This window comes from Suillus clintonianus, assembly GCF_016758775.1.
Source record: "Suillus clintonianus strain FC179 chromosome Unknown DEU56scaffold_102, whole genome shotgun sequence".
NCBI classification, from domain to species: Eukaryota; Fungi; Basidiomycota; class Agaricomycetes; order Boletales; family Suillaceae; genus Suillus; species Suillus clintonianus.
Genome location: NW_024539326.1, coordinates 16,599 through 43,863, shown reverse-complemented (window position 1 = coordinate 43,863; position 27,265 = coordinate 16,599). Strand labels below are relative to the sequence as shown.

At 48.0% G+C, this 27,265-nt stretch overlaps 6 protein-coding genes across 6 annotated transcripts; 2 read left to right on the top strand and 4 right to left on the bottom strand.

Annotated features, from left to right (window-relative positions):
* Positions 1-2,262: 2,262 nt before the first annotated feature.
* Positions 2,263-3,018, top strand: DEU56DRAFT_917212 (uncharacterized protein; the record flags this gene model as incomplete). Its single annotated transcript, XM_041357961.1, has 1 exon — positions 2,263-3,018. The coding sequence occupies one exon, from the start codon at positions 2,263-2,265 to the stop codon at positions 3,016-3,018; it is 756 nt and encodes a 251-aa protein (XP_041203846.1).
* A 3,731-nt stretch (positions 3,019-6,749) lies between these two features.
* On the bottom strand, positions 6,750-8,968 carry DEU56DRAFT_923703 (uncharacterized protein; the record flags this gene model as incomplete). Its single annotated transcript, XM_041358537.1, has 4 exons — positions 7,859-8,968; positions 7,426-7,809; positions 7,160-7,375; positions 6,750-7,073 (listed from the first exon to the last, which is right to left on the bottom strand). The coding sequence occupies exons 1-4, from the start codon at positions 8,939-8,941 to the stop codon at positions 6,750-6,752; spliced, it is 2,007 nt and encodes a 668-aa protein (XP_041203845.1). The 5' UTR covers positions 8,942-8,968.
* A 416-nt stretch (positions 8,969-9,384) lies between these two features.
* DEU56DRAFT_759847 (uncharacterized protein) lies at positions 9,385-10,713 on the bottom strand (the record flags this gene model as incomplete). Its single annotated transcript, XM_041350362.1, has 7 exons — positions 9,385-9,459; positions 9,567-9,592; positions 9,698-9,749; positions 9,786-9,875; positions 10,103-10,158; positions 10,201-10,370; positions 10,520-10,713. 7 exons carry the CDS (start codon positions 10,711-10,713, stop codon positions 9,385-9,387), a joined length of 663 nt encoding a protein of 220 aa, XP_041203844.1.
* Positions 10,714-11,033: 320 nt separating this feature from the next.
* On the bottom strand, positions 11,034-12,168 carry DEU56DRAFT_41389 (uncharacterized protein). Its single transcript, XM_041346106.1, has 4 exons — positions 12,028-12,168; positions 11,763-11,980; positions 11,658-11,706; positions 11,034-11,571 (listed from the first exon to the last, which is right to left on the bottom strand). Exons 1-4 carry the CDS (start codon positions 12,064-12,066, stop codon positions 11,236-11,238), a joined length of 642 nt encoding a protein of 213 aa, XP_041203843.1. The 5' UTR covers positions 12,067-12,168; the 3' UTR covers positions 11,034-11,235.
* A 7,004-nt stretch (positions 12,169-19,172) lies between these two features.
* Positions 19,173-20,137, top strand: DEU56DRAFT_692148 (uncharacterized protein; the record flags this gene model as incomplete). The annotated part of the gene is made up of 3 exons (XM_041347154.1): positions 19,173-19,563; positions 19,621-19,918; positions 19,975-20,137. Coding segments are annotated over 3 exons (852 nt in total), but the record flags the coding sequence as incomplete, so codon positions are not given.
* A 4,137-nt stretch (positions 20,138-24,274) lies between these two features.
* Positions 24,275-24,775, bottom strand: DEU56DRAFT_712040 (uncharacterized protein; the record flags this gene model as incomplete). The annotated part of the gene is made up of 2 exons (XM_041347522.1): positions 24,275-24,387; positions 24,439-24,775. Coding segments are annotated over 2 exons (450 nt in total), but the record flags the coding sequence as incomplete, so codon positions are not given.
* Between the last annotated feature and the right edge of the window lie 2,490 nt (positions 24,776-27,265).

The following is a 27,265-nucleotide window of genomic DNA, read 5'->3' as shown; positions in this document are numbered from 1 at the left end:
GTCTCGTCAGTGGAAATTACAAAGACATCCGAATCTCAGATGCTGCCACTGGAGACATCATCAAACAATTTGACGCGCACACCGAATCCTTTCTCTCACTAGCCATTGCTCCCAATGGCACCAAATTCGCCACCACATCGTACGACAAAACGACGCGGTTCTTTGACCTGACCACATTCGAACCCATCGGCGAGCCGCTCGAGCACCCTGATACCGTCCGTTGTGTAGCCTTTTCCGAGGACAGCCAGCTCATCGCCACTGGCTGTGAGGACAAGCTCGTTCGCACATGGACAGTTCCTCAGAGTGAATCAGAGCAGGCGAGCAAATCATCTCCATATGTCATGCTTCATCCTGACTTGTCATATAGTCTGAACAGAAAATTCTTAAAGTACGCTCCCTTTCTCCTCGTTATGCACTATCCCTAACTTCAATCTTGCAGAAGACCATCCCAGGCCAAAAGCCTCGCCCACAACGCACTAGAATCCCACCTAGGTTCTTCAATGATGTAAGTTCATACGGTACGATAGTCTCAATGCACATCTCACCATCCGCCTGCAGTTTGATCCGCATTCCCCGCCTAGACGCAACAACCGCGCTACTACGACCACACACCATGCCGAAGGCTCACGAATGAAAAACATGATGAATCGTCTCTTTTCTCGCTCCTCCGCTCCTCAGGGTAATACTCCCCTCCCCAGCAGGATCCCCACTGTGGATGTCTTCGCAACTCGAGGCAAATACGTAAGTTTGCCGAGCTGTGGCAATCCATGATCCCGTTTTCATTACATTCCCGCAGCGCACCGCTAACGCCATCAGCGGGAAACGGCATGTGGTGCAGCGACCACGTCCCCCTCCCCAACAAGTTCACACTCCCAACACTGGTGTAGCGAACGCTGGTGCTTCAAGCGGCAGCGCACCCCCGGTGGGCACATCCAATTTGACAGAAGGAACTACCCCAGAAACCTTGCAGACTGGAAGTACCAGTGCTTCTGCTGCAACGAACAGACCCCCTTCCCCGCTAGACATTGAATATGTTCCAGACATTAGCTGCTTTGCACGTCTAGCAAGGCGCTTCCCGTGTCTTTCACGCACTTAGCAAACAAGTACTGCTTTCTCCAGCTGCTAAGCGGTCACTCCCTTCAGAACCTTCTCGTTGGAATAGAGATTACTACTGCATGTATTTGAACATTGTTACTTCCGATAGACGCCTGTTATCCCATGTAGCATTCATTGAATTTCAGACACCAGGCATGCTTATCTCCACGGCCTTGTAAAACGATGAGCCTATACCTTACTTCGTCCTCATGGTGTTACGTCGCTTCGGGTTATCAACCTAGACTTCTGTAAGCGGTCTGACCGCGAGAACGCTAGAACCACCAATGCTTGCAGTGCTTGACAGTCCAGTAGAGTCCAGAATAAGTGGCTTGCGAACGTAGAGACTACATATCAGACGGGATGTACCCGAGAGGCACACGATGTTCAAGCTCTTCCAGACGATCAGGAAATACTGCTTGAACATTCCCGGAAGATGGCAGGGATGATGACGATTGACATCGATAGGAAGAAAAATGTGCTTCTTGCATGTAAACGGGCGGTTTTCGCTTGTGAATGAGTAAGAGAGAAGGCATTCGCTTCACGATGAATCGCCAAGACACGTTTGAAAACAACGGATGCAAGCACATTTTGACAGTGCGTTGAAGACTTGCGAATGGAGAAAAATGGGAAATATTGAAACGGCACATGTCGAAGATGGCGTAGCAGAGAAAGATTCAAGATCTAAATAACCGCGGTTAACACAGCGCTGTGAGGAGACTGGGTCATAAGTAGAATGATAGAGGCGCACGCCCAATTGCAATGTACTGTTGTGCTCGTGGTGAGTGAGATGTTGTGACGGCGGCAGTTGTGCATATTGACGATATGATACCTCGTGCTGGGGCGGTTGGAGACCAAGTCATCACTGTTGTCTGCTCACACCAGACTTTGAGGCAAAATAATAGCAGTTATTATTTTCGGAAAATCTCATGTAATCAGTAAATAAACGTGATGTAGCGTGTCCTTTTTGTTTTCTGTGAATAATATACAACGTTATACTGACTTCACGTTAGCCGTCAGCGTTAACGTTTTCAAACGCTAAGTCTCATTCGAGGAGCTCACCTGCTGCTGCGCGCTCGCAATATGCCGTGGGCGCCCATCGTCTTATCTCACGATGATGGCAGACACGACACATTGCTGCGCACTCAAACGACTCTCTGCTCAAACACGATGGCAAGAGCCCTTGTTTGGTGCGCCTGTAGCCGTTGCTCTTTATCTGACCGTGGTCAACTCCAACAGTTAAGACTTACTCGCCAAAGGCATCTAGATGCTGACCGGCGCCAACACGAGCATCTGCGCATGCGGGAGACAGATGAGCAGCGGGGCTCCCCCATCCTCGCATCACCCAGGAACACACCATCCCCCGAATTAGCTGGATTGCACCCAGACCCAGCTATTAATGACTATGTGCAAGAACCTCAACATGATGTCGAGATCGGGTACCGGATGGAAGTAGAAGATCAATACGACGGCAACGATGACGACGACAACGATTGGGAAGGCGGCAATTATGAAAGGGAAGGTGACGTGCACGTCAGCTCGGATGATGAAGAAAACGCTTATCGGGTATACCTGCCCCAAGAAGATGCTGTCGAGGAGGAAGATGGTGACGAAGGACATTCTGATGAGGAGCGAGATCTCGATGAGGGTGCGGACATCGTCAACGACCCTGCGTTCAATGCGGGCAATGGTTTTGACGAGAACGAGGATCGCTTACAACAGGATGACGAAGAAGAACTATTGTTCGATGAAGCACCTGCCTTTAGCGAGCACTCCGCTATTAGGAATGCATACGTGCGTGCGTACATTGCATCTGCGTTCAAAGGTGCCTCGCACGATGTTTCACGCATCATTCTCGACGGGGTCGCGCGTAGTGTTGTGCGGGCCGGGCTTGGGCCTGTGGCCCAGGGCTGGGCCTGGGCTTGAGCGGGTATGGGCTTGCTAAAATTTTGGCCCAGCCCTGACAGCGGGCTTGGGCTTGGGCTGGGCTGGGCTTGGGCTGAAGCCCGGGCCTGAAATTGTAAAATAATTGAACATGTCCTACAGTACAATACTATCTTCACCAGAGTTCTCTGTACATCCATCAAGTAGCTCATCATCCTCATCTGCAGGATCTTCAGTCAATGACGAAGGTCCTGACTCGCGGAAAACCAGGTCATGACGAAGAAGGCATTTCATTACCTGTAGTGCCTCAACGACATCACCTTTGAGACGGTTGCGGCGCTTTGTAATCGTTAGCGCAGCTGAAGAAAATGCCCGCTCGCTGGATACCGACGAGGCCATGATTCCTAAGAAGTCACGAGCAATAGCTGTCCGGTTGGGCTTCTGTAGGGCCGGGCCATGTGGGCCTGCGGGCCTGAGCCCTGGCCCTGCACATCACTAGTCGCGCGTGCATTGTGCTACGCTCGCGATCACACACAGGATATCGAGTATGAAGGTCTGGAAGACATGGCGAGAACTTTGCCTACAGCTGAGAGGCGTCTGGGGGTCAATCTTGACTCTATCATTACTTACCTCTTCGTATGTCCGTCATGCTGGCAGGTCCACGATCCCCTCACGCTGTACGACGAAGAGCTTCCGCAACAGTGCCGTGAAGAAGATTGTGAAGGTATACTCTACACGACAAAGGTTCTCGCTAGCGGAAAATCAAAGCGCAAGCCGACGAAAGTTCTGCCATACGTCGCACCTCGTCAGGCAATACAACATTGGCTTCTCCGCCCAGGAAAATACGAAGAGTTGCAACAATGGAGACGAGAAGGTGATGAACCACGCCAAGTGCCAGCTACCCATGTGGGAGGTGACGATGCCTTTGCAGACCCTTCTAGTCCCATGCATGACATGCACAATGCCTGGGGCTGGCGTGCAATTCGAGCTGGTTTGCAACGCACGTATCATGACAATGGCCGATTTCGCGTTGTCGACGATGACGTGCACAATATCCAACAGCGCTTCGTTTCACTTCCGTGTGGATTAGTGTGGCAAATCAACCTTGATTGGTGCGTAAATCGCTGACTGGACATCGAAGTCTCTCATCGTGTTTATACACTAGGTTCCAATCAGTCAAGCGTGGCAACCACTCTACGGGAGCCTTATACATGACCTGCTGCAACAATCCTCGTGGCGTCCGCTATCTTACCGAAGAAACCTTTCTGATTATGGTCATCCCTGGACCAAATGAACCAACGCTCGTGCAACTTAACAAAATAATGGAAAAATTCGTGGTCGAAATGACCGAACTTTATGGTGGTGTGTATTCATTCATCTCACTATAGATATTCTGACTTTTTATTGAACAGGACAAGAGTTTCGTATATATGGACACGAAAACAAGTATCCCATTCATTCAGTTCTCAATAGCGAGGTCTCCGATCTTCCAGCGAGTCGCAAAATTGAAGGACTTGCCTCTTTCTCATCAAAGTTATTTATGTGTCCGCAATGCGACACACCTTCATATTATCTTGCAGATCCACGTGGTTTCAATCCGACGGGTAAGTCAGAATTAATGGTGCATTATTGGGTCGTTTCTAATGTGTCCGCAGACTTCAGACTACGTGATGCTTGGCGCTACGTCAAATATGCCTTTCGTTCATGTTCTCTTGACGACGATGATCAAAAGGAGATCTTCGAGCGTCGTGGAGTGCACTGGTCAGTGTTTAACCTCATCCCAGGTTGGTTGACAGCCGTCAACTCGGTAGTGGAGTTCATGCACTGTGTGTATCTCTGTGAGTAATCTCTGCTGTCGTATGAATGAATATTGATGAACCATCACAGGTATGGTTAGGCATGTGACGAAGGTCATAATCCTTCAGTCCGGGATGCTCAATCCCATTCCTCGAGAAGACTGGTATCCTCTGGAACGACTTGATGAATTCTTCTCTCGGATCATTTGGCCAGTATCAGTTGGTCGCTTACCCCCATCCGTACGTCTGCTATCACACCTCTCGTGATTCATCTGATCAATACTTTACATTTACAGGTCACTTCTTCCTCGTCAAAGGCAGACCAATGGCGACTCCATATTAGTGTGTTGTTTGTCGGGCTTTTCGTTGCATGGGAAATTGACGGCCTTATCCCCGATATCGATGCACCAAAATCAAGAGCCAACACCAAACATGCAGCTGCGCATGCGAAGAACGAGAAGGTCATGCGTCGGCGTCGTCTCGAAATACTGCTCTCCGAAACAGAAGCACAACCTACTGACGAGCAGCTTGATGAGAATGATGCCCTCACGATGGATCGTTCAATCAGACATCATTATGCAACCATTCTCGAGTTCTCTGCCGCTATCCGGATCTTGTCGTCACGTTCAATCAGCCCAGATGAGGTCGAACGGGGCTGTGCGGCACTCTCTAGAGCATGCCAGAATTGGGCGCGTATGGGGTGTCACCTAACCCCTTATTTTCATCTCGCTCAACATCTTCGACGTCAGTTTCTCCAGTTCAGGCCTTGCTATGCTACGTGGGTGTTTCCATACGAACGAAACAACGGCTTTCTCGGTAGGACGAACCATAATAATCACAAGGGTGGCGAACTCGAATGCACGATGATGCGCAAATGGTGGAAATGGGTTCTAGTCCATGATCTGGTAGGCTCTTTTTCTCTTCATGCTACGAGTCTGTCTAATTTTTGTTGCAGTTGAACGCTTTTCGAAGACTTCCGGAGACCGACGAAAATGACCGCGACTCAATCGAACTTCTCGAATCGTGTTTGAAAGGTGGAACTCGCCCACGTCGTGGAACATTGCAAGAGTATTTAGCATCTTTCGGAGAGGACGGGAATGCACGTAAGTCAAGTATTTTTTTGTACATCATGCAGTTCAACTGACAAAGGCAGGACGTGTAACATATCCCCGACATTCCAAGGATGTCAAGCTTCAGACATTCGACCCCATGCTATATGGTCTTGTCCTGCAGTTCCTGCAGGACAAGTGGGGCGAGTCGGGCTTTGTAATTCACGCTGACGTCGTTCTCGCAGATCATGGTGCCTGCTTTATGGGCCATGTAAAATCTTACTCCCATGTGTTTGTTGAAGCCCTCCGCTATGGAGCAGCAACACAAACCCGCGGGAAAACTGCTCGCTATGCTTATTTCAATGGTCGAGTCGCTGTCGAAATCCAATGGATCTTCAAAATCGACATGGAGTATGAAGATCAGGGTCAAATTACCAAGACAGTCGCAGTTGTTCGTCCTTTTGTCGCGGATGATGACATGCCAGCATTCCCGTGGGATCTATGGTCTGTCTCGTACCTCTCAACGCTAATCTAGAGACTTACTGTATTGTTACTAGGGCAATTGATCTTGGCGTGCAAGTCTGGTATGGAAATGCCCTCGGTGAAATGGAGGTCGTCGAGATTGAACTCGTGTCGGGACAACTCATACTCATCCCCATCACCATTTCTGGTGTCGAATATTGGGTGACTGTAGCCCATAATCATGTACGTCTGTTGTGATTTTCATCTCCAGTACTCACAACATCTCAGGATGGAACAGAAGTGGACATGGATGTTAATCTCGAGCTTGACGAAGAATAGTACAGCAGCCGAAATACAAATACATGGTCTGTTGTCCGAATTGCGAGCCTAATACTACAGGATTTCAAGTCCATTTCATCCGTCCACGCGAAGGGGAGGAACTCTGCATTCCATCAGGTGCGCGACCTTATTCCTCCAGATCTTCTTCATCACCCCCATCATACAGTGTGTCATTGCCGCTGACATATTCATCTCCGAGTCCACGACCGGCGTCAGGGTCGCAGGGTCGTGTTGGAGCATCAGCATCGACTCGGGATGGGACATCCATTTGTGAATTCTCCGCAAGCCAGGCAGGATCAATGAACTCCCGTCGGATCTTGAGTTTGTTGTTTGCGGGCTTTGGGAGATCTTTGTCACATTTTTCACCTACGACGATGGGAACAATGAAGTTTTTTCGATCTGCTCTTCTTTTATTGACAGCGTCGTTGATCAGGCTAACTTTCTCATTGACCTGCAAACATGATTAGGTCGGTTATGACAGTCACCAGCTCATTTCACCTGTTCGTCACGATAACACGGAGGACGAGAGGTCCATACTGTGTCCGCATTCTTGGACTTCGAAGATTTCTTGATTGGCGGTACTTGAGCGGTCTCGCTGTCTGATGCGAAGTCAACCACACGTTTACCATTGTGAGTACCACCACCGTCGGATTCGTCCGTTGATTGATAACCAACTTGGAAGAACCAATCCCACTCAGGTCCATCTGTTCCCGTCTCTTTTCGTATTTCAATTGCTGATCTCTCTATGTTTTTCTAGCGCGTGACTTCATTAAAAGGCACATAGAGTCCGTCAAAATACTCACGCGATTCTTCCGAGCAGTCTGTCGCTGCTTGCGATTTCTTGCCTCCAGTGCGTCTTGCCCCTTGCTTCCTTTTTTGATGGATCCCCTGGTGTTCTCGAACACCTCCTTCAGCTGTTTGATGATATCGGTATCCGTTTTTTGCGAGAGATGGTCAACGGGAAGCTGAGCAAAAACTTCACAGGCTTTTAGTCGGATGTAGCGGACCATATCATCCCGCCAATCCGCATTCTCTGACCACGATCCAGCAAAGTTCGGTCGCAGAAGATTCGCGTCTCGTGTCGGGCACTTGAACCAGAACGAACCGTCGTCAAGGACGCCCAATGACGTTGCCTGCTTGGAATCGGAAATCCCCATTGCGTGGAAGAAGGTGTGCCGTATTGCATTCTGGGACATGGTAAGTACATATATTGATGAATGTCGTGCATGAACTCACATTAAACACGTTGTCGCGAACTGCTTTTGTTGCTTTGTCAACCGACTTGACTGTTGGTGGTGTGGCTCCGGCAGACCTAAGTCCATTGATCAACGTGAGCAGTTCTTCCAGTGATGCACTCTGTGCATCAACAGTTGCTTCGAGTTCATGTATCGCAGCACGGTGGTCTTCGACAGTTGCTCGCAGCATATTGTTTTCTTGAGTGAGTTCTTCAATTCGAGGCTTGATTTCAGCTGATTCTCTACTTTGCAGCGTCAACCGATCGACTTTCTCAGAAAGCTGTGCGACAATGGTATCAAGGTTCGCAATTTTGTCCGTAAATGCAGCACTAGTGACTCGCGAGCTCGATAGTGATGTTGCAGCTGCACGCTGTGAAGGTTCGGTGCTAGTTGAGAAGCCTGCGCGACGAACAGGAGGTATGTCGGGAGTTCGAAACTGACTGGATGTTGCTGACGGTTTGAGAGGTGGTGCTCCTAGACGACGTGAGGTAGGTTCGAATGCACTGCCGGTAGTGCTTGGAGTCACCAAACGTGTTCGACTTGCAGTCACTGCATCGGGGGTAGGACCTCGTATAGAAGTTGAAACAGGTCGAGAAGGAGCTGAGGCTGGTGCACGTGAAGCAGATGCACTCCCGCGCCCTTGGGGATGCATATAGGCTGCATTTTGGATGGGACCGCTGTCTAGCGTAGGTACACGTTCGTGGCTGAGACGCTGTTCAGTCAAGGCTGATGTGGGCTCCATATCTCGAAGGCTGGGATCAATAGCTGCATTGATGTCTTCGGTCGCTTGCTCAATCTCGCTCATGGCCTCGCTCGAATCCTGATCCATCCGCTGGTGTAGCCTTCGGGTCAACTCTTCAGATTCACTAACACTCATGCCTGGGTCGAAGGGTTCAGGGAATGGATTGAGAAATACCCCCGGTCCTCCATCCCCTCCTGCCAGTGTAGGCCGTGGTCGTTTCAAGGCAGATGCACTCGCTGGGGTTTCCAACACCCTCTTCTTTCCCAGCGGACCCAGTTTACTAGTGGGCTTGAGGGGCACACTAGGGGGTTTGTCGGGCACATTTCGGTGTGGTCCTGCCATGTTCTGGGCTGCTGGGGGTTGGTACGGAGCACGGAAAAAGATTGGGAAGTGATAGAAGGTTGTAGAAGGCTAGAATTGATGCGATCATCGATATGTAGCGTATGGCAAATCTGTATCGCTTCGTATGCTAAGAATAAATGGCAGTGAATATTCTAGGAAAACTAAAGACTTTATTGAGAGAAAATGTATGGTAAACTGTGACTAAACATAGGATAATCGTACTGTCGTTATCGTATGTTTATCTCTTGTAAATCTCACTTTTATTTGGGATTTTCCCGACATAAATCTCTCCTTTTATTTTACTTCAAAGTGCGGTGTCAGTACTTGTACGTATAAATGAATCATTGAACTGGATGCGAATGCGAAAGACGGGGACAGCTGAAGATGACTAGAATGAAATTTGTCATCGACAGATATAATTCTATTATTATCCTGGGCTATACTTAGATGACGTTCAACTCAAACACCAAACGGGGGGCAGACATCAACGAGGGAGCGGTTTCGGTGACAAGCCACGGCTGTCATGCACTAGGTGAGCTGCGTCATATGGCTAGATTTTCATCTACATGCTACGATCTATCACTGCAATCTAGATGTTTTTGGTACTGTGCGTCGCGTGACGTACGGCCACTACCCACATCTCGTTTCTTGCTGGCACGCGCAATCAAGTAATAAATATGACAGTATGGCATCCAGCCCTGCAGTTCTGCTCAACGCAATGCTTTGTCCTCGCTTTGAACACCCGAATCTTCTTACCTGAAACTACTATGCTTTCGGTGGATCTCTGGGAAGAGTGACCAAACGCATTCTGCGAGTTACATCGAATACCGTAAGGAAAACTCACCATACCAGCCCTTTGTGAATACCACATCGGACGAAGAATCAGGAAACTATATTCCCTCGTCCAGATCCTTGTCTTCGTTCCTTGCGCCAGCTAGACTGTCAGAGAAGGTATGTACAGGGACACCCCCGAAAGGAACATTGTCATCATTTATGATCAGGGGTGTAAAACTTGAAGACCTCTAGCGGTGGGTGGACTCGTGTTCATTGTGCAACAAAATTCTCTTGGCGAGATCTGAATTAAAGCTCTGGCTATATGTATAGGACTCTAGCTTTTTTGGTTACAGGCGTTGTGGCGTGGCGGCTAATGTAATGACCTACGTCAGACTTACGCTGCTCAGCATTGGGAGGATTGGGACAGGTACCAATCGGTGCGTCTGCGACACAACAAATACCTTAATCGATCACCTTCCACGCACACCGATCTCTCGGGTCAGCACACGCTAGAGTGCCTTGGCCCACGCTTGCTGCCTGCTGATTTTCTTGTTCCTGGGCGAGGGATACGGGAAGCGAGCGACCGAGGGTGCTTGTAGCTGTTCCACTTTGCGAGCCCGTTGCGGAAGTCGACGATGAATGGTGGGGACGAGTACTAGGGTGGAATTTGTTTGCGGAAGGGAGTTCATCTAAAAAGGAGAGTTGGAGAAGAGGTTAGAGCGGAGGAGGGTGCATTGCTCCGGAACTTTGGTTTGAATCCAGAACATTAGTTATTTTGCTTGGAGTTGTGAAGTCAACACTTACCAAGGTTCAGCTGTGTCCTCGAAAATCTCCTGTATCCAATCACGATCGTTCTGGTGGCGAGTTCCATGCGCGATTTCAGTGCGTGATGCATCAACAAGGGATACGAGGTGCCACATCGAGAGTTCGAGATGATCGACGGAGGAAAGAGTGATCGAGATTTTCTTCCGCGAATGACTAAGTTCAACGGGCGACATGAGAAATAAAAGACGTTAGCGATGGACAGGCGGTTGCAAGGTGCAGGCCCGGAAGAGAGAGCTGCATCTGAAGTATATAGAGTAAGGAGAATAATGGGCGCCGGTTCACCATGATCCATGTGTTCGCCAGCCCAATCTCCATCATATAAGCTATCAGTGTTATCTCAGCTGTGATGGCCGGTGCGCTCCTCCCTGACATCAATCTTCTTGCATGGTCTCCTCCTCTTGATCTGCACCGTGATAGTCAGCAAGGAACTGGGGGGACGTATCGGAGTATTTGTTAGCGGCCGAACGAAGGGAATGGAGGACGGGCTAGAGATGATGGGGGCTGATCTTCGGCGATATCTGGAGATGGTCGAATGCGGTGAAGAGAGGGAATGAAGATAGAGAGCGGGATGATGGACTACGTGGGTGTGGAGTGTACGTGTGGAAGCCAATAGGAAGGGAAGGTAATCGCGGTGGACGAAAACGGCGGATGTAACCCCGCGAAAGACGCGATTCGAAGGTTGATGAGACAAGGCATCAGCCACATTCATCAATAACAGCAAGGAAACGACGCATACACTGTGAGGCACGCCTGGTGCACTGAGTTGGAAAGAGTTTTGCATCAGACCAGCGTTTCTGCGAGCGCCATGCATGCTCGTGTAGCAAATGAAGCAGTCCTCTAAGCCAAGCGCACAGCACTTTTGGGTGGTCAGAACTCTTCAGAGGGCAGCAACCTTGCCGATGGCGCGTGACACGAGTCTCGAACACTCTGGTTAATGACCTTGGGTGCCGCTCGGAGGCGAGAATCGTTCTGTAGGAGTGGGAGAATACAATGTTCAAGTATGGTACTGACTGTTGGTACCACGGGCCGAGCTTGAGGATTTCCAGGGAAATAGAAACGCGAGAAGATGTGTAAAATGAGTGGAAATGAATGTGAAGTGAGGTGAAATCGGCCTTACCATGTGCTTGCAGTGACTGTCCTTGCTGGTGCTGTCGCCAGTCACACGCCTAGATGGTAAAAAACTGTGTGATTAATAGAACTACCAGAGTTTATACGTACATACCCAAGTTCATGATGCACTCTGCAAGTGTTGATGTACAAGCATCCTCCACGCACAGCGAAAGGTGATACGGTCCGGTTCCTCAGTTTGCCATGCCATTCCTGGAGTTCTGGAGAGATTCTCGTGTTATGCAGAGGAGTTGAGAGTTGAGAGGATGGGACAGAGGATAGGTGATGGGTCGACGGCAGTGACGTCCAATGTCGTCTGCCAGCGACGGGAACCTACTTTGAGAGAGTAAATTCAATGGAGGAGAAAAAGAGAGACTTACGAGTGCGGGTAGTATAGAGCGCAGACGACGGGTGAGCATTTGAGACGAGGGTCAAGGAAAAGATCTGAGCACGTACTGTAGCTGACTAGGGGAGCTCAAAGTTGAACGCCCAACACCCAAGCCCAACACCCAACGCCCAACCTCGTGACTGAAATTAGGTATACCTAGAATAAATAGAAGTAAATATGGAGTAAAGCCACTGATGAGATAAGCTCCTTACCTAAACCTTGTCGCGCGAAGCGCCGAAACCTTCGCCAACTGTCTCCCCCTAATCCTCAGCATTTCTAAACCTTTTAAGCCTTTTCATCGTACCTAAACCTTTTTATACCTAGGAGACCTTGCTTTTTCATTCCTAATCCTGTTCAGTTATCCCTCATTAGACTTTTGCCACATGCTCGCACAATAAAATCTATGACATGGGTTATGATTAGGGTTAGGAATAGCATTTTTTAAGTATGGAAAGGTTAGGAATAGAATATGAAAAGGTTTAGGGTGTGAAAAGGTTTAGAAATGCTGAGGATTAGGGGGAGACAGTTGGCGAAGGTTTCGGCGCTTCGCGCGACAAGGTTTAGGTAAGGAGCTTATCTCATCAGTGGCTTTACTCCATATTTACTTCTATTTATTCTAGGTATACCTAATTTCAGTCACGAGGTTGGGCGTTGGGCGTTGGGCTTGGGTGTTGGGCGTTCAACTTTGAGCTCCCCTACTGTATGGAAGCAACTGTCACGCGTCACGCAGAGCTGGTTGCATTGCTAATTTGCCCCATGTCACACATCACGTAGGTCGAGTTGCTATAATTTCATATGTCACGCTGGTAGAAATTGGTACGAAAAATCACTACTAAGGCTCATTTTTCATTTTTCGCCCCATTCAGACTCATTTTGGCTCATTAATGCATTGACTACATCATATTTTCTAAGTACACGGCCAATCGTCAAATTCGCACGTTGTATATTTGACGAAAAACAATTTAAATGTGTACAATAGATATAGAACCTATACATATTCAGGGTCTGGTACATACTGGAAAAATTTATAATGTTTATATAGCTGCCGGATAACGGTGTGGTAACAGGATATAATTACATTACAATCACCGGTCCTGCATAGAATCAATGCCGCCAAAGCATAGGATCTATATATTGAGTTATCCCACGGCTTCCAAGGTCTTCATACCATGCATACAGCTTCACCAGCGGTAATCTTCACTAAGACAGACATATTTAATATATACAACAATGTAGCAAGCTTTAGAATAACAACATTACTACCTAGTAGCTGTTGTGTTGTGAGCAGATGGCCCTATATATAATAGCTGCTGCCAGTAATTCAACGAAATTTCTTCCAAGTCCGTGGTAGCTTGTTAAATATTATTACTTATGGTACATTCTAACAGTCTGATAGCTTAACGGTACTATCACTGGCGGGGTTTTTCAAAATGGGTATTGGGTTTCAAAATTCGCTGATCATCATATCGCGAGCTACACACTGCACAAAAATATTCTGTGATTTTAGCCAGTGTTCTCTAGTGTCTATAGAATACAGCTGTGAAGATCCCATAGAAAACATCGAGCAGTTGTGTTCACAATAAATCATCCATTGACACATGTCACACCACTGAGCGTTAATGATTGTAATGCTACAATCTGTATAATTTTTCAAACAGGAAAAAAACCAAGGGAAACCAATCTCTGTCCCTATACAAATGATACTTACCACTGCGATTTCTATATCGTGATTGAATGAGGGCAGAACCATGTTATCAGTGAAGTTATTGAAAGAGTGTATGCTGCACCGTGACTATAGTGCAGCATCAATTATAATCTCCGCTCAAAAACTGTACATGAACACTCGTTCAGATATCGAGATTCAAAATTCTACCGTTGCGGAGCTATAAAACTCCAGTGTGACATTGCTGTGACAAATTTTGAAACAGCTTAGCCAGTCCCTGCCAAACTGACATTGTACAACCGGATTCCTTCCGACACTCAAACATCATCGCAAAAAAATCAGATTTCACCTGGGTGTGATAGAGCACGAAATTTCCCACAGGTCTGTCAAGAAGCGGTGTAGGAGACGCCCTGGCTGCAGCCCCGTACGGCACCATTTTCCCTTACTGGACGAAGTCATGCCTACCTTCCACAGGCCGTTGCGGACCATCACACGAGGTTGCGGAATCCACGCACTCTACGCATCGCATCGCAATGTACCGTCCGTCCATATCCTGTCCGTATCTGTCAGTTCCCACTGGTGCGTTCTTATCTCTTATTACTGGATCCTGATCATTCGCAGAACTATGCGCATACTGTTCCCATGCATGAGGTCGCATAGCGCTACTTACATATTATCCCCTCCGACTTCGCGTACATATGCGCTCGCTTATACAGTTCCGGTTTCTTATGGACTATGATATATACTACGTTGCAGACTCGTATCCAGGACTTTCCTACATTCCCTCTCTCTGGTTGTGTGTTGCGGAGTCACTAGCTTAGTCTTACCTTGTCTTTCCTTGCTTGAGCAATCACTTGTTTGCCTTCTCATCCCGCGCGAACGCTCGCATCGCCATTGACAGTTGACTATTGCTAGTCCTAGTTGAGTTCCTTTGCAAGGCGGTTTCTGCACGTCTTCGCATATACCTGGTACCTAGTTTGCCCTACCCGATTACCTGTTCTGATACCTGGTACCCTACCCGTTCCGTACACCTGGTACCCTATCCGTTCGCATACCTGGTACCCTCTAGACATTCACTCGTTTCTCCGCATCCGCATACCTCGCATCTCCGCATCTGCATACCTCGCATCTCCGCGCATTCTCGCATCTCCGCATCTCCTCACATACCTAGCTGTTCTGTCTTCAGCGCATCACTTCCTTCTTCACTGTTCCCCTCGCTCATACTTGAGGAACTGCTCTCAGAGCTATCCCCTTGGGTCGACTACTATTCTCGCACCCAGCAGGATCGGTACGCTATCACTATAGCGGACTTCTACGATTTCTCCCACAGCGGGAAAAAAAACCTATTGACGAGTGTGCTACGCATCAAACATTGAAAACCTTTGAAAAACCCCACCAGTGATAGTATGTACGCTGTTGCATGAATGATGTGTGAGAAAGTCAATGGTGAGCTCGAGAGTTCGAATCCCCTTGATTTATTATCTATTTTCTTGCATATACCTTTTTCATGCTTTTTACCATGCTTCGCGCCACAGTTTCAGACATAGCTCATATACCGAGAAAATGTATAGCGTACGTATAGGACGAAAATTATAGTACCGGCATTGTGTACGTATAGTTGCTATGCTCCCAAAACAAAACATAGATTCTATGCTTATTTCGATTGGCCGTGTAGAGTGCAACTCCATGTGGGTGCCAGGATGTTGATAGTTGCTAATTTTTGGCCTGTCACAATGGTGAACTGCCTGGTTGCTTACCTGTCGAACTTGGGAACCTGTCACGCTCAACCCCCAGTTGCCTCCATACAGTCAGCTACAGTATAGAGGAAGTGAATTTTAACTTGACGAAGATCAATAAGACGCGCTGCACGTGACCGCGTTCAGACTTGTCATTTGAAATTTCATATTTCCGTTCATCAAGTGCGTTTATCGCTGTAATAGAGACTACCATTGCATGTATTTGAAGATACTTTGCTCCTGATAGACGTCTGCCATCATACATAGCATTCATTGAAATTCAGATACATGACTTTCTCAACGGCTTTGTAAAATGATGAGCCTACACATTAAGTACTTCGTCCCCGTGGTCGCTAGGATGGTCAACCTAGTGGATTAACAAGACATTTACAGACTGTCACATAGCACAAGAAACATGGTGCATTGCATATACTGATTTCATGTCCCCAGCATAAGCAAGTCAAACACTGCGTACACGGAAAGCATCACGCATACCACAATGAAGACATTCCATGTCGGATCCGAGTCGTTCGATGCAATATACAAGAAGTTGAGCGGGACCTGGATCTTTGAATGACTTGGTGGGGAGGGCATCTTTTGCAAAGTAAGCCGTGCCGACTTGTAGATTCGTGGTTAGATTCGTGGTTGGATCCTGAACTTCTGCAAACATGTAGTTGAATGTAGGGGGAATAATATTGGCAGCGGTATCAACTTGGATAAACTGCATGTGCCGGAAGGGAGAAATCTGCTGGGAATCGAGGCATTGTAGTTCCCGGTGGCAGCAACCAGAGGCATGGAGCTGTTGAATGACACACCAGGTACTCGAGGGATGGTGATTGCAAGTATAGTGCCAATCCTACAGAAGCTTTCAAAATATTTTTGCTCGGGAGGTCGAGTGTGACTTACATGGCGCACAACCCAAATAGGAAGAAGGCCAGGAACTTTTTGGTGAACACATTCCGTACAAACCCGTCTCGCCGCGATGCTAGGTTTTCACTTCTCCTGCCGCTTCTTGCCCATCATCGCTTGATTGTATGCCGTACCATATCGATAAAGTATGTGCAGAATCTCGCATGTATATGGGCCAACCAACATGTGGAGTTGCGCGTGCGCATTCGAACCTGTGCATAAAAATCTGTAGGCGAAATCAACTTGTAGTAGTGAGAAGAGGCAATATAACTCAGCATACTGAGTCCAGCCTCTGAAAGATCAAATGATGCCTGCAGGAACGAAACACTGGTTCTCCCCAGGCAAGCAACACCAATTTACTTGGTCACCTATTAGTACAAGATCTATGCGACAAGATATCTTTTGTCAACTGATGTGGCCGAGAGGTTGTACTAATCAGCCACGACAACTTGAAGAACAGTGAGCGCCTACTAGCAGAAAACAGCAGAAAGAAGCGCTGAACATGGAATCTGTATGTGGGACACCACGTGTCTACAACAAGGCCGGCATTTGGATTCAGCAATAGTATGCTGTCGAAGATGCAACTTAGCAACCACTCACCATAGCGCATGTAGGTGACTACTCCCTCCCCGATGCTCTTGCTGACTGACTCATTGGACAAGATCCAATGGCGGCTACCACTCATAGAGCATTGTCAACTCGAAGGGAACCACCTCAGGTCGAAATGATGCTCAAGGGCCATGAAGCATGGGTGAGCGGCATAGCTTTCATCCCTGGTACACGTCTCCTCGTCACTTGCTCTTGGGACAAAAGTCTTCGGGTGTGGAATTTGGACACGGGGAAACAGGTGGGGGAGGCCTTGTTGGGTCACGATCATGAAGTCTTCACGGTTGCAGCATCCTCCGATGGGTGTTGGATTGTGAGTGGAGCAGTGAACGGAAGCATCCTGGTCTGGGAAGTTGAGACAAAGTTGAAAAACAAGCTTAAGAGAGTGCCAGTCTCGTTCAAGGGGCATAAGAGGCGTGTTTGGGGCGTCGTATTTGCACCGGACAACGAGACATTTGCAACTGCGTCAGAGGACAGAACAGTATGCGTGTGGAAGAGGAAGAGGGGCAAAATAGTCCTTGGGCCACTCCGAGTGGGCAGTGCGGCAAACTCGGTGGCATACTCCCCCGATGGTAGCAAACTAGCAGCGGGCACGGACGAACACATCATCGTTTGGAATTCAGAAAATGGAGAAGAACTACTCAAAATAGAACAGCGGGCTTGGCGAGTCGCTTTCACTCCAGATGGTCTCCGTCTTGTCAGTGGAAATCACAACGACATCCGAATCTCAGATGCTGCCACAGGAGACATCATCAAAAAATTTGACGCGCACGTCAAAATGTTTGAGTCACTAGCCATTGCTCCCAAAGGCACCAAATTCGGCACCACATCCGATGACAAAACGACGCGGTTCTTTGACCTGACCACATTCGAACCCATCGGCGAGCCACTCGAGCACCCTAAAGTCGTCTCGAGTGTAGCCTTTTCCGAGGACAGCCAAGTCATCGCGACTGGCTGTTACAACGAGCTCGTTCGCATATGGACGGTTCCTCAGAGTGACTCTGAGCAGGCGAGAAAATTCTTTCGTCGTGTCTTGCTTCAAGCTGACTTCACTGCGTGTTGTCCAAAAATTCCGACGGCTTGGAATTGGCTGAGAATCTGGGGGGTACATTAGGTTTCAGCCACGTCGGAGCCATCAAATATCAGCCGACTTCTATGATGTCGGAAATCTGACCCTTTAAATTATCACCGGCGTCAACGATGGCTCGAACTTAGAGGTACCCTCACCTACGTCTTATCTACCTTACAGTGGCTTCTACGTGAGGTATGTTTTGTGCATTGTACACATATACATACATATATATATATAACAAATGTATAATATGGCAGGTGCTATACCCATTTCTATGGTTACACAGTATTCTCCATATGTACACCTGTTCTTGCATGCCGCACGCCGCATGCGCTGCCACCAACCAACCATACCAACCCTACCATACCATACATTTCCCAACAACTCAACAAGACTGTGGACGGACGGGTTACAGCCTATCGCTTGGCCGTTTGATGTCTACTAATCAACAAAGCAAGGTACGAGCTTATAGTTGAGTCTTAATGCATAGTTGACTCTCGTATACCTGCAGCGGTGTATATGTCTGTGCTCAGTGTGCCAGCTATCAGGTCTTTTTCAGACCGGTCAAACTTTTAAAAAATCACCTCAAGAAGCATGGTCGTGCACGCAGGCAGCATCTTGGCAGTGGTGAACCTCCACAGGCTCAGCTGATCAATGGGACCGCTTCGGACGGAGATATCACAAGTCAGGACGAATTTTTGCTGGATGATGACCTGATACTCCCTGATTATGGGACACCGTCCCAAGAGCTTGAACTGCTCGACATTTTGCCAGACAATGCACCTTCTGTATCTGATATAGATCACCCGGGCGGTTCGAGTTCCCCTCCGCTATATTTCCCTTCCTCAGACGACGATGACACAGAGTTTGATCAACAGTACACGCCTCCACCAAGCAGTTCTCCCCTGCCATATCTCCACTCGTCATATGACCATAATGTGTCTCTTAGTGACGATGATTGTACTAGTGTCCTATCACTTACCTTTAACTCGGCTACTCGCAATCACACTGCTGATGAAGAATCACGTATTAATGCCTCCGACGAGGAGCTATCGTACACTGAACATCTCGACGATGAAGATCACTGGGTTCCTGAGAATGATCTGCAGTTCCTTCCCAACGATGCACTATTTGATGAAAATACTTTTGTCGACTCAGACGAACCTCATAGTGTTGTACCGCCCGCGTTATCGGAACATCGAGCACTGCTAAATGGCTATGTGCACGTGTTTGCCAATGCTGCATGCAGATGTGCAACACATGCAGATGCAGAAGAGACACTCACCTTGCTCCATTCGACGATCACAAGCTGCTATCCCAGCGGAATTTCTCCTGAGCTTCAGAGTGACTTAGCCAGCATGGCACGAACTCTTCGCACTGTCGAGAAACGTCTGGGTGTCGATACAGAGAAGATTGTTACTACGTACATTCTTTGCCCATCTTGCTGGCAAATGTACCATCCTTCCGAGCTACCAACAATGCAGTCTCAACTGTGCACAGCACCTGGATGCTCCGCAGCGCTATTTCGCCTGAAACGAATGAGTTCAAACGCGCAAAAACGCATCCCATACAAAGTGATGCCTGTGGCGTCCTTTACAGCTGCTCTTGCACATCTCCTTATGCGTCCTGGTAAATGGGAGGAACTTCAACATTGGCAGAAGGATGGCGACCATGAACCAGCACCACCTATCACACGAGAGGAGTGGTACACCGAGAAGGATGTAAATGAGCCACTCACAGACATATACGACGGGTGGATGTGGAGATCACTCCGTACGGGCATAGTGCGCCAGTGGGACTCGAAGAATCTCAAAGTAAATGACATTGACGTACAAAAACTCAACCAACGGTTCGTGTCCTTGAAATGTGGCCTCGTTGTGCATATTAACATCGATTGGTATGTTTTAAACAAGTCTTAGTTGTCATTTCCTGACATTGCCATTGACGGAACAGGTTCCGTTCACTCAAACGTGCTAATTATTCCACTGGCACAGTTTGGCTGACTATTGACAACCTACCGCGATTGATACGATTTTTGCGGGAGAACACATTTTTACTCTTCGTAATTCCAGGGCCAACGGAACCGAATACAGAGCAGCTCAACGGACTACTTGAACCTTTTGTTCGAGAGATTGAGCAGCTCGCACAAGGTAAATAAATACTCTTCATCAGCAAACCACTAGGTTCTGTACAGCTCTGTACAGAGCTGCACAGCATCCAAGCCAGACAGCTTGGTCCCTATTAGACAGTTGACTACAGTACTACTTCTTATTGTGAATTTCCGTACAGTAGCTCATAGATACCTAGAGGAAGGGACCTTGTACAGACATTGCCAATAACATGTCATTTGTGGTGCTTGCTCGCTGAAGGCGCTTACTGCTCAACTGTGGCACACTGGCAAAAACAATCACAATGATCACAATACTATGCATTCAATCACAGTGCCAGCAGAAAACACGATACATAGTAAATGATACTCGAGAACATGCAGCGCAAATAACCCTAGTAGTAGTAATACCTCAATCAAGAACGAACTGTAGATGATGATGCTTTGTTTCATTGCCGCCGTCAACCTTGGAGGACTCCGCCCTGTGTGAAAAAAAAAGTTGAGTATTCAAAACATCGTAGAAAAAAAATGCTCTTGCCATCCGGCTTCAGCCCACAAACAAAGCTGTCGGACCAGCTTGGCTCCGTGATAAGGATCCAACATGGTATCTTGCAGTAGCTTGAGCAACTTGCGATACATAGAGGCGTACTCCTTGGCGGAGAACTTCGGGAATGTCTTTCTGTTACCATTCTTGACTAAACTGTCAAAGACGCAGTTAAACTAGAAAAAAAAGATGTTAGTGCGTCGTCAAGTACATAGAAGCATCGAAAAATACCGCGGTACAGACCAAAGCCAAGCACTCCAATGGTAACTGCTCGCGGAAAACCTCGGGTCTCTTGCGAGCGACACGGTAAGGCCCGGTGTAATAGAATGAAATGGCGGCCTCGCGGAGCGCAGGGTGAGCAGTGTTTCGAGTTTTCCCGAGTTCATCCACACCATCACGCAGAAACACAGATGCATTTAGTAATTCTTGAGTGGCTCCCTCAACCCACTCAGAATGTTGTTGGGAAGGAATATGAGGAGGTGGGATTAGGTTGTACATAGAGGGTGTAATGTTGATAGCGGTTTTCTTCAGGTCCGAGCGCCAAGTTGATAGATCTTCAAACAGCTGGAATAACAGCGCGTCAGATATCAGAAGCGTGACAACAGATACACGCACCAATTTGGCCATATCGGACTTGTGATCAGGCCACACAGCTGGTAATTGCCATGAGTAAGCTGTCTCGGGGGAGCATAAATGTGTACCGGCTTCGACTTGATTACCAGATTCAAGCCATTGCACGAGTGAAGATGTGAGGACCTCAGTGATGGAAACCGGCATGTCTTCAACTAAAGTTGGGAACAGATTCTCTATCGCGTACTGTGCATGGCACTCTCCCTTCGCTTCCTCAAGGAACCTCCTCCAATGGGGACCATACCAACTGAGCTGTGTAGCCTTTGGTCCTTTGTCCGTTTCCTTGGATTTTGATGACTTGGCGGCTTTGGTCTTCGACTTGGAAGCTTTGGTCTTTGAGTTGGGAGCTTTTCTCGGTCTGACGCAAAAGATCGAGGATCGCAGGATCGGGCAGGCGGGGATGACCGTTTCGCTTGTGGTGAAGTTGTAGTACATCATCTGTGGGCTTCAGGAAAAAAAATGTTAGCAGACTCCATAGAAGCAAATAATATATACCTTAATAGTAGAATCATTGTCGCTTGACCCCTCAGCTGCTAAAAGCTTGTCCGCCATGTTATCTTCTTCATCACGCGAGTGCTGAAACTCGAAATTGGTCGGAAGAGCGATGGCGACACGAGGTTGAGAAGGCATGACTTCCTGTGAAAAACCTGTCTCACAATCAGCAAAATTACAACGGCGAAAGTGAATTACTTACCGGGATGTGCGGTAAGGCGCCCATGGGCTGCTCCCCAGCCGATTTCCGAGCCCTGGTCTTCAAGATCCTCTTCATTATCGTTGTCTTCACTACTTCCATTGTTATCCTCATTGGACATCTCTGAACTTTCAGATACGGTGTCTTGCGATCTCAAATGTGCGTCACCAGCTGGCAGCAGAGCAGGGTCCAAGTTCTTGTAGAATTCAGCATCGGATCGATGCATGACCGACGTGGACTGCGAAGGCGGTATCGCTTGCGCTAAAGTGTCATTTCTCGGGGTAGCGATAGCAGCTGGAAGATGTTCAGGGAGATCCAAGGAGGCTGACAGAGCACGATGGTCCTTGGCAGCAGCTACAATGGGATTATAGAGTGCTTGTGAGTCACGCTCTATGCCGGGGGGGACAACGGATTGCGCAAAGCCAAAGCGAGCACCAGCTTCACGGTGAGAAAGGCTGGGTTGGATGTTCCATACCTCCGAGCTGGGGGTAGGAGCGAGAGCGGTTTTTGTCACCTTACCTTTCTTCACTGGTGGTTTAGAAGTCGCAGGATCTTCAAGTGGTTCAGAGGCACTATACGGTGGAGGCGGCTTCTGCATGATATATTCAACCTTAGTACTGTCTATACTAAAGTGAAACAGACCTACCTTTGAGCGAATCTTGCGACCCTTATGGGGCAGTTCTGGAGCGAGAGGATTGGGAGGTATATTCGTGTCAAGGGAGGTAGAGCCCTTGGGTTGGGTAGCCCGCACCGGGGCATCCAAGAGAGCACTGATTTTCTCTAGTTGAGCGGCCCTACCTCCTGTGCCTGCACCTTGACGTCCAGAACGTCGAACGGGGAGGGAGTCGTCCACAGCAATTGACTGCTGCGACGCCACGGGTGCCTCGACCCTAGCTCGTGATTTCTTTGCTGAAACTGTGTGCACGTCAGAGTCCACAGCTTTGCGCTTGGATCTCTTCTTCTTAGGGCTGGCGCGAGGTTGAGTAGACGGCATGACTAGCCCAGGCTTAGAGCAGAAGCACTAGAGTAGCGATTAGCACAAAAAAAACTACTGCGAAACACATACCATCTTTAAAGGCTCGTAAAGTTCATCTCAGTATCGGATATCGCAAACACATGTTGAGAATATGACTCCAGCGTGGGTCCCATCTGCAGATGATGGTGTGGAAATCTCGGCAAGTCGGATATGGTGTCTTTTGGGGAATGAGTCGAGCGCTGCCTCAGGCTGCAGATATAGTATAGTTGTCGGCAAGTCGGATATGGTGTCTGTTGGGGATTATGAGTCGAGCGCTGCCTGCAGATATAGTATAGTCATAAAAAGTCGGATATGGTGTCCTTTGGGGAATATGAGTCGAGCACTGCCTGCAGATATAGTATAGTCGTAAAAAATTCGCCAGTCCAACATCGAGGTAATGATGAGGCTGCATATGTAAGATGGGGATATCATGTGACTCATACGGTATGCGGGTATTGATATGTACAGGAACACGTAATTTGAAGTACCAATGCTAAACTCTATCCAGTCTTGCTCCTCTTCGGCTGAGGTACAATTTCCATCGTCCATCGGTGATCAACCACTCGCTTCTTTCATGTCTCACCTACAGATTGTGACCCTTCCTCGTCATTGGTGGTAAATGAACTCGCCGCTGAGAGAATCACCCATTTGGAGACTAGGAGCTCAGGGGATGGCTCCTGCGGAAGTGTGCTGATGTGTCTCTCCAGCATCGCGATTACATCATCAAAACGTAATCATTTGGGTTCCTGGACTAATTCGTACCACTCTAACGCAAGGGGAAGGAGCGGTTCAAAGTAGGGATCAAATTGCTTCATGATTTCCGCCCGGTAGTGTTCGGATTGGTGAAAGAAACGTGTTTTGCTGTCCCCGCACTGTTGGTACGTTGACGCAGACCATTCAGTGGTTATCCATTTAACGGGGAGCTGAGAATGCTGTGGGAGAGTGGTCGGAAGAACACGCTTCATGCCGAGAGGGCCCCTGAATTCAATACAAATCCAGAAGAAAACATAAAACATCGACTCGAGGTCGTCCTTGTAGTCATGTTTGACCAAGGGGGCTGGGTATGGTATTGATCCTGAGGCTCGCGTGCCCATGTGCTCATCTGATGGATCCGGTGTGCTGAGGTAAAGCTGGAAGAGCAGTTTTCGTGACATGAAAGGTATCATACCCTGATACCGTCAATCAATACTAATTTCTTAAAGATAGGGAAACACTTACCGTGCCACCGACACTGTATTTGTCGTTTTCCAGAATCTCGACCGCAAACTCCCAATTGATTAGCGTTCCGTGGGAACCATTTCCATCGTCCTCGATCATTGCATTGTTCAAACTGCAGTCACGGTGAATAACTTTGCGTGTTTCTACTGCGTACTTCTGAACTAAAAATTGAGTCAGTCAGCGGAACATTCAGGTGATGTGACATCACTTACTTTTCACGATATCCCGTATCGCGGTCAATAACTCCGCATGTGAGCGAAATTGATGCAATGGTCGCGCACGAGGCTTCAAGACCAGGTGAACATGAGTACGCGAGGTGCCTTTTATGCTGCGCGGAGTCTTGAAATGATACCTCCTTGTTTCATCGACCTCGTCAGGCTCACTCTCCATGAGCCAGTATTCGACAAGGCGAGGAACGCCACGGACCCCCTCCATCTTCTTCAGCATAGAAATCTCGTTCAGGACCTGGGTTTTTCCCCCAAGAACCCAGTGATCCTTTATGATGTACTCCTCCCCGTCCTTCCTGGCTAGATAGCATACCGTGCCACGACCAACGAGGCCCTGGTTAGAGAATATAATCTCTAATATATCATACGTGTTTTCATTGACGCGAATCTTGCCAATCGGCTCTGGAAGGGGTTGACGGAGAGGATCTTTAGGTACTTCTTCTACCGGGGGGACGATACTTGAATAGACGTTGGCTGCGGGTGTGGGCACCGTGTCCTCATCAGCGTTGTGGGGGGTGGGGGTGTTCTCCTCAGTTAGTAGGGCATCGTCCATCGTGTACGGGGGTGTACTTTCGGTGTCTTCGACCTGGGCACTCTCGATCTCCTTGGTCTGGCCGCTCTCGATCTCCTCGATCTGGCCGCTCTCGATCTCTTCAAATTGCGCGCTCTCGATTTCTTCAAATTGTGCGCTCTCGATCTCATGATTCTCACCAGGCCGTGCGCTCTTGATCACCTTGGCCTTGTGCGAAGTCAAGTCTATGGGGCGGGAAGAGGGTCGAAGGGTATGTTTCAAGATATGGATTGTCGGGTCAAACCCAATACAACTGAGATTTCCGAAGACGATGCACGAAAAAATTTGGAGGTACTTGTCCAGCTCATCATCGATATTCGTGCAAGGACTCACAACACCGCCCGAGTGGTCGTATAGGTGTACACGAAGTTCGCGATAGCCATTGGAAATGGAGACAAGTAACGTGAAGCGTCTCCACGGTTGGTGCTTGAAAAGAAGGTAGGCTTTGCTGTCCAGAGTTTTTCCAAGGGTCGATGAAGGTGCATAGGGAGTCGATGTGAGTTCGCATATGGCCTTGATCGTATCCCACCGAGCCTCTAGATCATCTAGTAAGGTGAGGTTGGGTTTGTGAGCGATTTTTTCACCACGCATTGGTCGTGAGGAGTTTGACGTGCTCCAGACACGGTATAAGATATGCTTCTGAGCAAGTAGAGGCTGCTGCTTGACGAGGGCAAAGGTAAGGATGTTAAGGAACGACGCGAAAACTTGTTCCGTTGTCCATCGCTTTGGCTGACGATCTGAGACGTTATCGGTCTCTGAGGGGTCCTGCATCGGCTCGTCTGAGTCCTTGGGCGGGCTGACGGCCTCCGAATCAGAGGCCAACTTGCCATCTGTCCTGCCAGTTCCATCGACAAAAACCCAATCTCTCGGCTTCTCCTCCTTCCCCGGGTCTCCTTCCTGCTCGTTCTCATCCATAATATCCGTCTCTCCTCCCCACTCACCACTTTTCAGAGGAAGCTTGTCATTATGAGATGCTGGAAGTGGCCAATTCCACTGTTGGCTATCCACGTCATAGAGCGGTACAAGTGTTGTTTCGTTCTGGATGTGCTGAAAGGTGCCGATTCTGACATCGCGGTGGATTTTCTTCAGCGGAACAGCAAGATCCTTTGCTCTGGGCACTTTAGTCGTGCAAGACTTGAAGATGATTGATAGAAGATGGCCGAGCTGACTGCTAATGGTAGGTTGCTGTTCATGCAATATCAGGCGAGTAAGCTCCGAGTTGGTGAGTTTATTCATTGTCGGTACGTCGTGGACCTCTGGAGTCGATGCGAAGGACGCCAGCTTCATCCCGACGTCAACTGAACGAAAATGCTTGCCAAGTGGCATGTTGCTGCACTGGTACTAGGGAAATTGTCCCACAACATGTACATAAATCCTAATCTAACTGCCTTTGATCGCTCCTTCATAGTACACGAAAATGGCCTTATCTCGCATCAAATATTAGGCTGATAGGGCAAAGAAGATGTTTTTGTCCCAAAATTCGTTCAACCACAACTCCGCGGTGTCATGCATGGTATGCAGTCCATACCATGACATGTGTGCTATACAAAAGATAAGGAAGGTATAATGAACTGTACTCTACCATATCACCAAGTGATTCTATCATTTTTCATTGATTCATCAGTCTGTTTTTCTGAAGCCTCGTTTCTCGTGTTTCATTTCTCGTATTATACACGGGGATTTCTATGTATTTCTATTTTGTTCTGTGACCTTCCATTTCTTTCTATTTTTCTTGGCTTATTCATCAGACTTTCTCCCTAGCTGACTGATCATGTTTGTAATCAGGTCATGTGACTGGGAAATAAGGTGATTTGTAAGGATTCAGCCTGACTCATCGTGGTTTGTCACTGATTCGTCATGGTTTGTAAGACTTGCAACTGTATTTATAATCTTCTTAGTAAACAGGATGACTCAGCTCACCAAAAGGCTTGGTTTGTAAGCACAACCTTACCAATCCATGAGATGACTCATGCCTTTGATTTATCATGCTTTGTAAGATACATGTATTATTAGTAAAACAAGCTGACTCAGCACACCAAATGGTAGGATTTGTAAGCACATTCTTACCAATCCATGTGATGAATCATGCTTAGTAATCTGGCCTCCAAAAAGGTATAAAAGGAGCCCATTTTACACCCATGCAAATAGAACTTCCCACTTTAAACCTAATATCACTAATCTGAGAGTGATCAGGCAAGACATAGTCAAAGTGCAGGCAAACCAAGTGCCTTGAAGTAAGAC